This window comes from Corvus hawaiiensis, chromosome 11, assembly GCF_020740725.1.
Source record: "Corvus hawaiiensis isolate bCorHaw1 chromosome 11, bCorHaw1.pri.cur, whole genome shotgun sequence".
In the NCBI taxonomy this organism is placed as follows: Eukaryota; Metazoa; Chordata; class Aves; order Passeriformes; family Corvidae; genus Corvus; species Corvus hawaiiensis.
The window spans coordinates 22432374-22446360 of NC_063223.1; the positions used below are offsets into that span (position 1 = coordinate 22432374).

General features: G+C 43.9%; 1 protein-coding gene across 16 annotated transcripts in view; it reads right to left on the bottom strand.

Annotated features, from left to right (window-relative positions):
• The window catches only part of IQSEC1 (IQ motif and Sec7 domain ArfGEF 1), a 282288-nt gene that overhangs the window by 55720 nt on the left and 212581 nt on the right, over positions 1 to 13987 (bottom strand). Inside the window, exon 1 of one of the 16 annotated variants that reach the window (XM_048315520.1) lies at positions 2535 to 2675. The exons of 13 other annotated variants lie outside the window; for them this stretch is intronic. In XM_048315520.1, the coding sequence (XP_048171477.1) occupies positions 2535 to 2599 (65 nt within the window). In that variant the 5' untranslated portion in view covers positions 2600 to 2675. Of the gene's footprint in view, positions 1 to 2534; positions 2676 to 13987 lie in introns of those variants that run through there. 2 more of the 16 variants (XM_048315521.1, XM_048315527.1) reach the window with 2 other exon arrangements.

The following is a 13987-nucleotide window of genomic DNA, read 5'->3' on the forward strand; positions in this document are numbered from 1 at the left end:
ATTATCAATATAAAGGTAAACAGTTGTTTCAAAGGAATTGTTCCACCCAAAGTCCTTGCACTGCTCTTGAAGCCCTCAAAGGCATGAAACAATCCCAGGCTCCAAGAGATGGAAGAGTGTTCTCCTCATGAAGACCCAGTATCTGGAGAAACACTTTCTATAGCCATATGAATAGATTCTCTTGAAAGATTTTTCATTTTGCAAACACAAAATGGTCACAGGGTGAGAAAACCCATGTAAGGCCACAAAATCCTAAGCAATCACTCCTGTTTCTCCCTGGAAACCACTGGTGAAGACACCTTCTCCAGCAGAGAAGGTCTCTTTGCCCAGCAGTCACTCCCTGGATCCAGTCCCTGCAACCTTCCAGTACAAGACTTACAGGAACGACAAATCAGAGTTACTGTTCAAGTTGGTATTTGCACTTTTCAGGAGAAAAACTGAATCCTTGGGTTTCCTCACCTGAAAGCTGCAAATTATTCAATGAAACTGAACAGCAGGTTGTTCATTAACTGCACCAGGATTCCCAGAGGGCTTCTAAAGGGCAAAGAAACAACTGAATGCTGTTGGTACACGGAGCACTATGGTTTTCACTGGTTAGCTCCAGATCTTGGATTACAATACCTTGGATGATAATGAATTATTTCAGATTAGTAGAAATAGGAAGAATAAAGGATGATAAATGACTTCACACAGGAAACCTGAACATTGAGCTTCTATTTAACCAAGAGAAAAAAATCCCAGCTGACTACTTTGTAACAGTATTCTTAATATATTTCAGGAATTAGAACAGGACATCTCAACAGCAAAACCAAATCTGGTACAAAAGTAGAAGTAAAATGGAAAATGAGTAATTTTATTCAGCATGGCCTTAGCTCTCCCAAAGCACTCAATAGGTGTAATGAATTCTGTGTTTATATGAAGGATATCTGCCACAAGAACAGACACAGTTAAATACAACCATCCAAACTGAGTACTCAGCAATTCTTCTTTTAGCACATCAGGCAGAATAATCAAGTTTAACTGAAAGGAAGTGCATAGCAATGTGCAAATGGAGGGAAAAAGTCTGAAACAATGATGAATAACAGAATGTAACTGTGTAATAGGCAAATCTGTCACTAAAGTAATAGTTATGAATTATGTTTTTAGCAAGCCATGCAAAGGTAACATCACTTATGCAAACATTACCTTCTCCACACAGGAAACTTACATTATTTTTTTCTTTAAGGGTAAAAAATGGGCTGAAGGATCATTAACTGTATGACTAAACTGTACTATGAAACAGTTTTCTTTATCAAAAAACATTTTGCCTTTCTTTTCTAGAAAAGCAACTGTTGCATTCATGCATAGTTACACTGAATCCAGTCACTTCCTCCTTTTATATTTTTCCACACATGCCCACACCCAATTTAAGATGTTTTCTATCTTTAGCTAAGCCGAATATTCCTTTAACAGTCGAACAGCTTAGCATTTGGCTGAATTACTTGGTGGAATAAACTTCCATGATGCATCGGAGATAAATTCATTTTGCAAGTGCACTGCATGTGCAGGATAAATTTTTTAGTTTATCATAAATCCACACACAGCATCACACCACAAAAACTCGTTTGTGCATGGAGTTTTCAGGCAGCTCAGGGACAGAGTTATGTATTGCTGTACTTTTGACACGCGTTATTTTGGTAGTTAACAACATCATTACAATAGGGACTGTATGTGTTAACACGACAAATCCCACCCTCTGTTTCTCCTGCGTCAGTTATTCAAGTATCTGAACTTTAAAGGCCTTTGAAGGGAACTTTTTTTGTCTTTTTTTTTTTTTTTCTTTTCTGGCTGAGGGCACGAGTGGCAAATGCTGACTTCACACCCCGCTGAGTGTGACACACCTGCCAGGACAAGGCCAGGTCTCCGGCCGGCCCCGGACACCGGGAACAGCCTGTACCAGAGCTCTGCAGCAGAACTCACCCCGCTTTGACACAAATCATGTGATTTCCGCGCTCTCTCCCGAACTCCCCATAAGCAGTGTTTTCACACCGGTGTCAGGAGCGGCCAGGTCAGCTCACACCCTGCTGCCACAGCTCCCCATTTAGGGCTCTGCCCGTCCCCCACAGCACCGCAGCGCAGCGGGGCCGCTTGGGGACGATCCAACCCTCGGCTCCCGCAGGGCAGCCGGAGCCTCCGCCTGTCCCCGCTCCGGGACACGGCAACAGCTCCCGATCGCCGCGACCCGCAGACACCCCGGGGCAACCCCCAGGGGTAACGGGGGCAATCGCGGGGATAACCCCCGGAGACAACCCCAGCGACAATCCCCAGGGACAAAAGGGTGCTCCCAGCGCAAGCCGGACTCCCCCATCCCATCCCATCCCATCCCATCCCATCCCATCCCATCCCATCCCATCCCATCCCATCCCATCCCATCCCATCCCATCCCATCCCATCCCATCCTCCCGCACCGCCCCATAGCGAGCCCGGGCAGCGTTGGCGGCGCGGAGCCCTTTGTGCGGCAGCGGCGGCTCCGGGGCCACCCCCGCACCCCTCACCAGCTGTCCAGCTCCAGCTCCAGCAGCGACTGGGTCCTCTCCGAGCTGCAGTGCAAGCACCACATGGCCGGGCCGGAGTGTCGGGCGGGGAGCTCCGTGCCACCATAGCCGCCCCTCGGGCCGCCCCGCCCCGCGCCCGCTCCCGCTCCCCTCCGCCGGCGGTGGGGCAGGGAACCGGGCAAGAGCGCACGCGTGGAGGGCGGGATTCCCGGGGAAAAACGCTGCTCTGAGGGCTCCCCTCACTCCAGCAGCCCGTACATCCCTCACCGTGGCCGGATGCCCCTCGGGCCGGGCTCCGGCGGGCACCATTCGGTGCCCGCCGGAGCCCGGCCCGAGGGGCATCCGGCCCCCCCGACAACGAAATAGCAACACCCTCCCCACAGCTCTATACTCTGGAATGACACAACAAAGCACCGCTGGCCGATAGCTGTAGTTTGGGGGGAGTTTTATTCGGGAGCTAAAAATGCCGCCCGAGCGAGGCGGGCGCAAGAAGAAGCACGGCGCAGAGCTGTGCATGCAACATAATTCGTATTTATACATCCCGTCTTTCAGGGTGGTGAAAAGAATCGAGGCAGCTTTCGTTGAAGCCCTCCCCGCCCTTTAAAGATTTAGATGGAGCGTGCGTTTTGCATAGTTTCCTAAGGAAGCGCTAGGCGTAGATTCCAATACGCCTGGGTTTAACTAGCTTTCAGTGAAACTCAAACACGTTAAGGAAGGACACACCTACACCGGCTGTTTTCATAGGAAAGTCACTGCAAGTCTCTAACCAGAGACTATTTACACTGCAATGCCTGCTTTCAACATTTCATGGTTATCCAGACAGCCTCTTCCCAGCAAGAAGGTCTGGGATCCACAACAACCCCACGTTTTTCTGGTCCTGACTCAATGCCTCCTGCATTAAGCTTCATCTCTACTTGTAAACAGAGACAAATCCAAAGCAGACACGAGCAGTTCCCAAAAGTCAACTTCTCCTTCGGAAACCCGTTTCCATTTAGGGAATATATAAATACAGACAGTTTTAGCGTGGGCTGTGAAGGAGACGTATTGGAAAGGGTGGCTGGGAAGCTCTGACCTCAAAAGCAGTCACAGAATTTTCTGAAGAATGTGCTTTTCTGAAGCCACTTCAAACACAATCTTCCTTCTACAGATACGATCACGCTAGATCAGCAAATAACCAAGCAATACAAACACATCCCATTCCAAACACTGTGTGGATAATTGTTACAGATGGCTTTCCCCCCATCAATGTCAAGCATCCAGAATTCCCAATTTAGTTTCGACCATTCTGGTACAAAGTTTTTGTTAGATCACTTCTTGCTTGAATATGTTGTTAAAATTTAAAGTAGAGATTAAATGCCCAAATCATCTACACATTTAAGATCTCACATCTGTTCCAACGGGGGGAATCAAACACAGAAAAACAAATTCTTGCTGCACTACGCAGACAACATTGTGGTTTCCAAGTCGAGGCAGCCTGATGCAGTTATTTTTGGAGGGATTTTTTGTGAATGTTTCAACATTCCAAAACCATTTTCATTCATCCATAATCCATCGTGTACAATCCATTTTCTCTCAGGTAACAATAACTGTAATCCACACTGGGCAATCCACCCTCTCTCAGGTGGTGATTTAGCACAGACCTCTAGGTCTATGACTTCTTAGGACAATTTTTGGTGTCACGTAGCTAAATTTCTTTGTCATCCTGGTGACAGAAGAGGTGCTGAACATACAGAGCTGATGTTTCAGGCCCCAGAAGACAGGGGCAGGAGAGGCTCTTCTACCAACACAGAACCAAACATGGCCTTCTATAGCACTTCACTGATCTGCACTTTACATAAGAAGCTTTGGCAGAACCAGTAGGATTTATATCCCTGTTGTCCTTCTGCTGTTATTTTGACACCTAACTAGCATTGGAGTTGCCATTAAGATATTGTATAAATATGTAGTGCAGTGTAAGGAGGTCAAAAAGTAACTTTTCATGTCCAACTATCCTTGTTCCTGGCAATTTGGTGGGCCACAACTAATAGCACAACACAAAGTGATCTTTGCTCTGTTAGATCAACTTGACTTAAGCAAAAGTTAAGGAACTAGGAAATCTCTCTGTAAGTGGAAGTAAGCAAAGATTTCAAAGCATGATTTTACACTCTCCAGATCAGCCCAGAAGTTTGAGGGAAATAATTGTGAAGCAAGTGGGCTGGCTGACCACAGGAAGAGCTTATTGTGACAACCAGCTCACTCACCGCAGCTGCTGCTTCATTCACTTTGCACCACTGTAGTTTCCAGCCAGTTGCCCAACAAGCAGCACTCAGTTAATATGAATACAATATCTCAGCAGTGAACGACTCCCTCAGACCATTCGATCCTCCCTGCTAAAGCTAACACTATTTTATTTGTAATACAGAAATATAATTAAACCTTAGATTAAGCGCAACACTGAAATCTTGGTTTATCCAGTAATTTACATAAATCACTGCTATTTAATGTGTTAATGGCTAAAACAAAGTTTATAAACCCCCAGAGTGCAACAAACTCAATTTGTAATTATGAGCACGCAGCAATTTGTACAACATGCCATCTAAATCTACAGTAATTGTGACCCTACTTAAAGGGTAATTCCCAACTTAATCACATTTAATACACCATTATTTCCAAGATCTAAAAAGGCTGAAAAATAAGCATTTGTCTTGCATTTTGCTTGAATAAAAGCAAAGGGTTACCCAGGCAAAAGAACCCAGAAGAAACTACCAGGGAGTAGTTTTCTTCCTGCAGAGTATAAATACAGCCATGCAGCATTGTACAATAAACTGCATATACAGGCCAAAACACCCGTTATTCCTCTCACTGTGGGATTTGGGGGGATATTGATCCAATTCCTCCCTTGAAAAAAATATGCTAAACCATGTGGATCCTCCACCTCCTGCTTCCCGTGGTGAATTCGCTGTTTCTCATGTTCTCTCTCTGCCCATGCTTACCTGTACACCTAATGTAAACCAAGTATTCCTTAAAAAAAATTGGGATATATCAGTTTCAAGGATGTACAGCACAATCCTCTTCCACATTATTCTCTCACAGTGAGAATTATCAATGAAGAGTAATCGATCCTCTAACCATGTAAAGTGTCATAATGTTCCCATGTGACCTGGAATTACATGGGAATTCTCAAGTGTGCCAGGTAATTCTTCAAAAGCTAACATGCTCCTGTACTCATCCCACTTCTGTGTCCCTCCAAAGTGGATTTCTTATCTTCTCTCATACACATTTCTGCATTTCCTGTGGCTCTGTACCAGATTATTTCATTTTTTAATGCCAGTACACAAAAATCAGCATAAAAACAGTAACTACCACTTCAGTTCATTTTTTAAACTGAACTTATAAAGCCTTTAAACAAACACGTCTGGGAAAAGGCTTTATGTAGTCAGTTGCTACGGAGTAGGCAAAACAATGAATCTTTGTAGTCTTTTTTGCTCTCCTAAGAACAGATCCAAAGCCTATTTAAGGCAAAGGAAATCTTCACTGATTGCAAGGGTTTGGAGACTCATAATGGTACTTTTCAACCACCTGTCTCAAAGCCCCACACCTTTACAAAACATCAAGTTTATTGCTGTGTGAGTGATGGGAATACTGAAGCACAAAGATTATAAACCACAGCAGAGGAAAATTGGAATAACTTCTCCCAGTTGCCTTGCAGATCAGTGGGAGAACTGAAAGGGAAACAGATCTGTCTACATGTTCTGCTTCTTTATCCCCTCCCATAAAACAAGATGCTCCACCCTACAGAGGGAGAAAAGATCATTGTCTGTTGTTGGCCCTCAAAATAAACCTTGCCAGAGAAAGGCTGTGCTCTCCAGCAAAGTCTCTCCATTCCCTGGCTAGAAGGTTTGAGTAAGAGCAGCAATTTTGGAACAAAAAAGGAAATTTCGTATGAAAACAAGGTTTCAGAATGCTAAGGTACACAGATTTGTCCAAAGTTGAAGCATGCAAACCAGGCAACCCTGCAAACTACAGCAAGTTATGAAGTACATCTACAAAATCTCAGCTGTGAGAGAAACAGTGCCTAAAGAGGCTTAGACTGCAGTCAGACCATTCGACCAGAGCCAGGATTCCTGACTGAAAATTCCCTGCTGTCACTACTCTGACCTGGTTTTGTCCCTCAGAGTCAGTAGCTGATCCTACAAACCCTCACTTGTGCTAGAAGCCATTGTAAACTGCATTAGTGGCGCACTGTAACACTGCCTGACTATTTACATCCACGGCAACAATGCTGGGAAAAGTAACATTGGGCAGAGCTTTTTGGAACACGATTTAGGTTTGTCTCTCAGACAGCTCTGAAACGCTGCTCACGCTGCTTCTGAGCTGATGTGTTCATCCTCTGGCCCTGCCTCAGCTCCCAGCAAGACACAGTTTTCCTTTTCCACAAAACTAATCAGTTACTAGATGACTACATTTCATTATAATTCTATCAAGATATTTAAAATTTCTCTTGACAGGTCCACAGGCACAGGGAACAATATTTTTTTTTTTGAGCAAATACCAAATCCCTCCCTTTGAAAATAATTTAGCAGAGGCCTTTCTGGAGCTGTCAGCGTCGCTGCCACTCACCCTAGCAGTGAAATGATACCTGAGGAGCAGAAGCTGCAAGAAAGGTCAGTCAGCACTGAGAAGTGGTTCTTCAAGAGGAAACATTTTCTTTTTATAAATCCATGGACAGAAAGATAGTGGATGCTCGGAAATCCCCCAAAGGCAGTACAGAGGCTGACAAGGAGCCAGAGAGCCCCCTTAGAAAGAAGTTCATCTGGAAGCCAAGAAAGCCACTCTGTTCACCAGAAACTGTAGATGGAGTAAAAGGGAAAGGGAAATCTCTGATCTGCATTCCTGGGGCAATAAAGGCAGGACTCTGTACCAGGAATACAAGGTGACTGCAGTTATAACTCTGCTGATACCATTACATGAATAAAACTCCTTTGTTCCTTCCGAGTGAAATATGTACAAGGGTGGCTCCTTCATTCTCCTCACGTGGAGTGGCACCTTCTCCGTGGAATCCAGAGCTCCCACAGCCTAGGACACACCTAAACATTTGCAGCACCAGGTCACTGGGTTTCTCTGGCTGCGTGTTTGGTGCCACTGCCGAGCAAGAGTGGTGGGCACTGAGCCCATGAGGGTCAGGAGGGAGAAACTCAGGATGTAAGGGACATATCCTGATGCTCTAAACCAGCAGATCTCACAGAGGGAAAGCTGAAACCATGGGCTCCCCCTTCCAGACTGTTACTTAGCCATAAGAAAAGACTGGAAAAGTAATTGTTACTGAATAAAATATCTTGCAATGAAGTTGGACAGAAAACACACATTGAGAAGATACAAATAATGCAGGTGGCTAATAGATTGGGTTAATGCTCTTGAACACCCTGTGTAAACCAACTGAACCCAAATAATCCTTTAAAAATATTCCATACCAGAAGGTTCCTTACAGCTTCCTCTGTTTTCCTGCTTTCATTTCATGGCAGTAATAATGTATTTTCTGCAAAGAGCATTTCTTTGGGATTAATGGCAGCTGAGATTAACAATGCTTAGTTATGCTTCATGTCATCAACATCCCAAAAGCTCTCCATCCACAAGAAAAGCACGGTTATGTTTACTTGATATTTAATGTTTTGGGTTTTTTTTTTTCCTGTTTGAACAATTCATACATTTAGTGAGATGAGTGAGCTTCAGTGTGCGCACTAAAATCAAGCCGAAAGACACATGACAGATTTAAACATTCTTTACTCATATTTTCTACTTCTAAAAAATACAGAACTGTGTTTCTTTGAACACATATGTGCAAAGAATTACAAACGCCACAGACAGTGGCTGAAAGCTTGGGAAGATAATTACTATTTAGCATTAAAGTAAATACTGGAATGTTGCTACTTTATATTCTGTACAGAACTGTCTCTCCAGCAGCATTTGTGACATCTGGCTCAGTATAATGTGCTGCTCTGAGAGATCACGTGTGCAGTGCATGCCATGCAAAGGACATATTTTCCATGAGTGCCTTTCTGCAAGCACCATTCGAAACCAAGGAATTCTTCTACTTGAAGCTCAGATTGTGTTACAGTTGTTTATTTTGATAGCAACCACCAAGTTTAAACTGTTAGGAAAATGAAAAGCATCACTGAAATTCCCATATATAAATAATAATTTTAAAAAGTTACCAAAATCCAATTTTTAGATGAAGAAATCACCTTTTCACTAACTGCATATTTAAACATATGGGTAAGAAGAAGGCTATAAAGGAGGTCTTATTATTTACCTAATAATTAGATTAGATTTAAAGGCATTTCATGAAAATATTTTCATGGCTTCTGTATTAGTGCATGGCTGTGCAATGCAACTACTTTTAAATCCAGAAGAATATTTATCTACACTCCCATTTTGTCAAATCCATCAGCATTGAGATGCAGTGTATTCCTCAGACAGAAGACTTGATTGAAATGCAGGAATATTTACAGACACTTCTCTTTTGGCATTGCACATCCTTCAGCTGATCCCGCAGGTTGACTGTGGCACCAGCAGTGTTCCTTTCCACAAAACTCAGCAGGGGCCTTCTGCTTAAGCTTTCTGTAGGGTACAAAGGGTGATCACCATGGAAAACCAAACCAACAAACCACATTCCCCAGCAGTGATCACGTAGCAAAATGAGTTCTGGGCTAAGGTCACCCTCTACAGACACAAAGCCAGGAACAGCTGCGTGTGTGTGACACCACTCGGTGCTAACAGAGCTCAGCCTCCACTCATTGACCTAAGAAATCCGTGGACCACACTCAGAAACTACAAAAACTCTGTCCTAGCTTAGAGTATGCAACAAATGTTGACTTTTTCCATGGTAATCTTCCTAGGGAATAGAAACTTTAGTGGTGTAAACAAAAACAGGAGTGGAAGCAATAACAACACACCTTGGAGAAACACTGCACACCAACGTGGAATGAAGAGCATTAGAAAAGGAGTATTTTTGTTCCCATTTCCTGACTGGAGCCTGCAGGGTAGCACAGCATGTTCCAGTGCCCTCTCTATGGAATATGCTGAACCCTCAGAAAAAAGGCTGGGCAGCTCGGGCTGTGTTCAAAGGGAGACAGGGCACTTCTGCCCATCCTGCCTGAGCTCTGGGCACAGCAGGGCTGAGACAGGGCACCAGTGTGTGCCCACTGTGCCACTGGCTGCTCCAGCCAGCTCCCATAACCTGAAAAAAACACCTTCTGTCCATCCCTCTAAACCTGGAAAAAGAGGTGAGGTGTAAAAGGGTAGGATAACATTGCATTATCTTTCCACCCACTGTTAAACCAGAGGGAAGAAGCGATCAGAAGGTACCAAATCTCAGTGGCACGACTACATTTTACATGCACCAGGGACTGAGAGGCAGGTATTTACTAGTACAGAGTGATCAATCCAAGCTAAGGAGACAGGTGTTTGTTGTTTGGCACCAGTCCTGCTGAGTGTGCCAGTACAGAGCACAGACATGTACACGTGACACCTTCCCATTGCCTTCTCTATCACACTGACCTACACAGTGTGGTAAGGGAAAAAAGGACCAGGAAAACCCCTCTTTCAAGCTCTTGGGTGCAGATAACTAATTACCAATACGGTAGATGGAAGAAGGAAGGTGTGCCCCCAGTGTTAGGTCTGTGGGGAACACCCAGATTTCCCTTACATCTCTCTAAGGCACCATTAGCAAAATACCAACAGAGGAAAAAATTTGCACATGACTATGCACAGTAGATCTTCGTTCACAGATGAACAGGATGTATTTTGTTTCCTTGTGGAAATGCGTAACTCCTGAATTTTTTAACAAGGGTTATATTTCAGCACAACTGCACACCAAGTAAAGATAGTAGGAAGACATCAGGGTGCTGAACTTTCATCTTTCAAAATTATTACTTATTGCAGTCCTTGTTTTGAATCTGGATAAAAAAGAAAAGCAAAGGATCCCTCTTGCCCTAAGTTTGGTTTCACTGAATGGCCCAGGCAGGGCAGCCTGTCCCAACCCACCCTCCTTTTAGCAGCCCTCTGAAGGGTATTTCCACACAGCACCTGCCCCACCAGGTGGGTAGTAAGGGACCTATACATAAACCAAAGCATATTTTAAATCACTGCCTTCAAAAGGCAAAAATGGCAAAAGAAATCATGTTTCTCACACCCAAAACAGAAAGGTTATTTTGCAATTAACCACAGCACTGAAGTGAAAATGCACCAAAGTGAAAATTCACTCAACTTGATTGACCTTTCGTCCTGTCACAGAAAACATTTAATTAAGTCTCGTCTAAATCTTAGACAAAAAGAAAATTAAAATCCATTATGTTAATTAATTACACAGTACAATTAAAGGTGGGTATCCTTTCAAATGCAAACAGTAAATTTACAACTAGAACCACCCCAGGTGTCCTAGGAAAAGCTGCTAACCAATCTGGAGATTAGGAACGGGAAGTAATTTGAAATGTGAATTCATTTGCTTTGCCATCCCATGTTCCTTCCTCCCCCCACACCCCCGGCCTAGATGCCCATGCTATGAACTCACAGTTTGTATCTTGGCAAATAAAACTACCCCGAGGCCATAAAAGAGACAATGCATTGCAAATGGATGATCTTTGGCATCCACCAAAGATTACTCAGTGAATCAGTTTATATTAATGTTACTTATCTTCATCAACGTGCAGGAAACATACTCTGGACTCAAAGGGACTCCAATCTCTCCTCCTCCTCCTACCCTTCAACACACACAGGGCTGCAAGAGCACTGGCAATTTAATCAATTTGTATTTTGTGTTATCTGACCAGAGAGATTTCCTCCTTCTCTAGGGTAGAATTTATCCTGGTGTGCTCAAAGCTCTGTTTGCTGAGAAGCCAGAAAACCGAATTACAAGGAACACTTTATTTTGTTGATGGGATTGCAGAGAGGTGACTGGGGGCAGAGCACGGCCAGTTGCTGGTACCAGCCACCACAGGCAGAGGATGATGGAGAGGAGGGATGCAGTTCCAGCCAGGGTTATTCTATGGAAACCACAGCAGAAAGCTTTCCATCCTAATGAGCCTGACAGGGGCTGACAGCACAGCTGAAGATGGAATAGGCTATTTCAGAATCCTCAGAGGGTTTCTAGTATGAACAACATTTTGTGGACTGTGGATCTGAGCTCCTATGCCAAACCAAAGTTAAAGCTAAGCTTAAGGTGCAAACTCCTCTCTGGATAAGAGACCACAGCAGGGGAAACCAAAGAGGTGGCACAATCTAACACCTGGTCACCAAACCCCTTCTCAGCTGGTGCAGGTATTGAGTTCTTGAACAACCACGAGGATAAATTTTAGTCTTCTAATTCTCCCCCATGAATTCTCCAGCGGGGTCTGAGAACATCACCCAAATGTGATGTCCAGGGAGCAGGCCCCTGTAACGCATTTACAGTCCCAGAGAGACATACAGAATACTTTACAGCATCACCCCCCCGTGACATTCACCATGAACAGAGCACTGCTTTGGGCCTGAAGCCTCTAACCAAAAACCAGCACACTGAGGTTTGCAGCCCCACTGCAACAAAGGAAACAGTGGAGGACATGCTTAGTTATCAACTAAAACCCTGGTGTTTAATTCTAGGAAGACAATTCTGACTTGCTAGAGACAGAAGAAAAATGGAGACACCTGCAGCTCAACAAGAAGTGTGGGAAACCTGTTCCATTTCCTTGTTTGGATCACCAGCTTGGATATTATGCCATCTTTTGTTCAAATTATGAATTGCAAAGTAATTGAAATGTGAAATGTTGCTCAATCAGTTTAAGATTTAATCTCAAGAAATTCAGGCGTACTTGATTTAACATTATTTTTCTTCCTACCAAAAAAACCCCCAAAATCAGAGAAATTAAGAACTTTTAGTCTTGCAACTCTGTATCTGATAGTCTCAACTGACAACACAAAACCCTCTAGTTTTTTATAGTTGGATGAGCACAAAATTTACTAAAATAATTGCCCAAGCAGTGCAGTGTGTCCAAACTGTATCAGTTGCTTGCTCCACAGCCATGCCAGGAGCTTCTCTCCCATATCACTCCACAGGCTTTTGTTACCCACCACTGTGATTTTCAACAAGTAACTTAAAGCTGGCAGCAAAGATGCACCTTTATTTACGTGGTTCTCTTTCCACACAGTGTAGACAAAGAATCTGCCTGTGCTCAACATAAATGAGATCACTCATTTTGCTTTCAGCAGAGCCTGTCCTGATGCTCTTCAGGGATGTTTTCGTACATTTATTTTATATTAAATCTCTACTTACAGCATATTCTAGCTGTTGGGGATGAAGGTATTGATAGCAGGAAGGCATTTGTTGTGGTTTGGAGTTTTTATTCATCGAATTAGCTTTCACTAATGGAGAAATACTCAAAACATCCTTTTTTCTACTGTCCCAAAACCTCCCCCATAACCCAGAAGGAACGAAACAGACAAACTGCCCAAGCTGGAGTTATTTTGAACGGATTCTTTTTGAAATTCCCAGGAAACAAGTACATTTTGAACAGTGGACACTGCCAGTGGCACCAATGGAGCCGTCCCCAAGAGGAATGGAGTTTAAAGTTCCTGCCATCATCATTCAGTGACACAGAGCCGAGCGCCAGGATTCGGGGTTTGGTTAGGTCTGAAGAAAGCACTCACACTGACACACACCAGAGCACCAGCTCTGTGTTAGGGCTGTTGAGAGCAAGTTCCAGTTTAGGGTTGTTGGAAGGAAGAGGCACCACTAACACAGAGGAAAGGTGACGCCTTCCACACTGTACAGAGTATTCAAGGCTGGCCTTCACCTACCCCTGCCCTAAAATGTAACCTCGAGAGCTCTGACAAAAACCTGCCTGTCCACACCTGCATTTACCCTCCCTACAATGCAAACAAATATAAGTAAAGCAAAAGAGAACCCCAGGCATTCACAATGAAGCACGCTGAATTCGAGCCTCACAGGCACTTGCTGCAGCAATATTCCATGCAGAATCAAGGATAGACTTTAGAGCAGAAATCTGCTCAAAATCCCTGCATATGCTGCCCACGGCATATTGCTCCAGTGGTCCTGCAGGGAATTCTGATGGCACACACACTCTTCACTTCTAAAAATGAAGGATTCATTGTTTCAAACCTGATAAAGCCTAGCCACTTCTGCAAAGCTTTCAAATAAAAATAACTTCTTGTCTGTGATGAATTTTATTATGTAAGAAAATCACCGTACAAAATTCTCAGGGATTCATTCTTTACTCAGACTAATTCCAACTGCATGCCAGATTTTCTTCATCCAGAATACAACTTTCCTTAGAAGACTCAGCTCTGTACTGAGAGGGCTCCACATGCCCATGTCCTCACACACTCAAACTCCACAGAAGGCATTACATGAGCTCATCTACGAGTATGAGATAAGAACAGCAAAAGGGAGGCAATAGGCTTTCCAAAAACCTCAGGGAGTT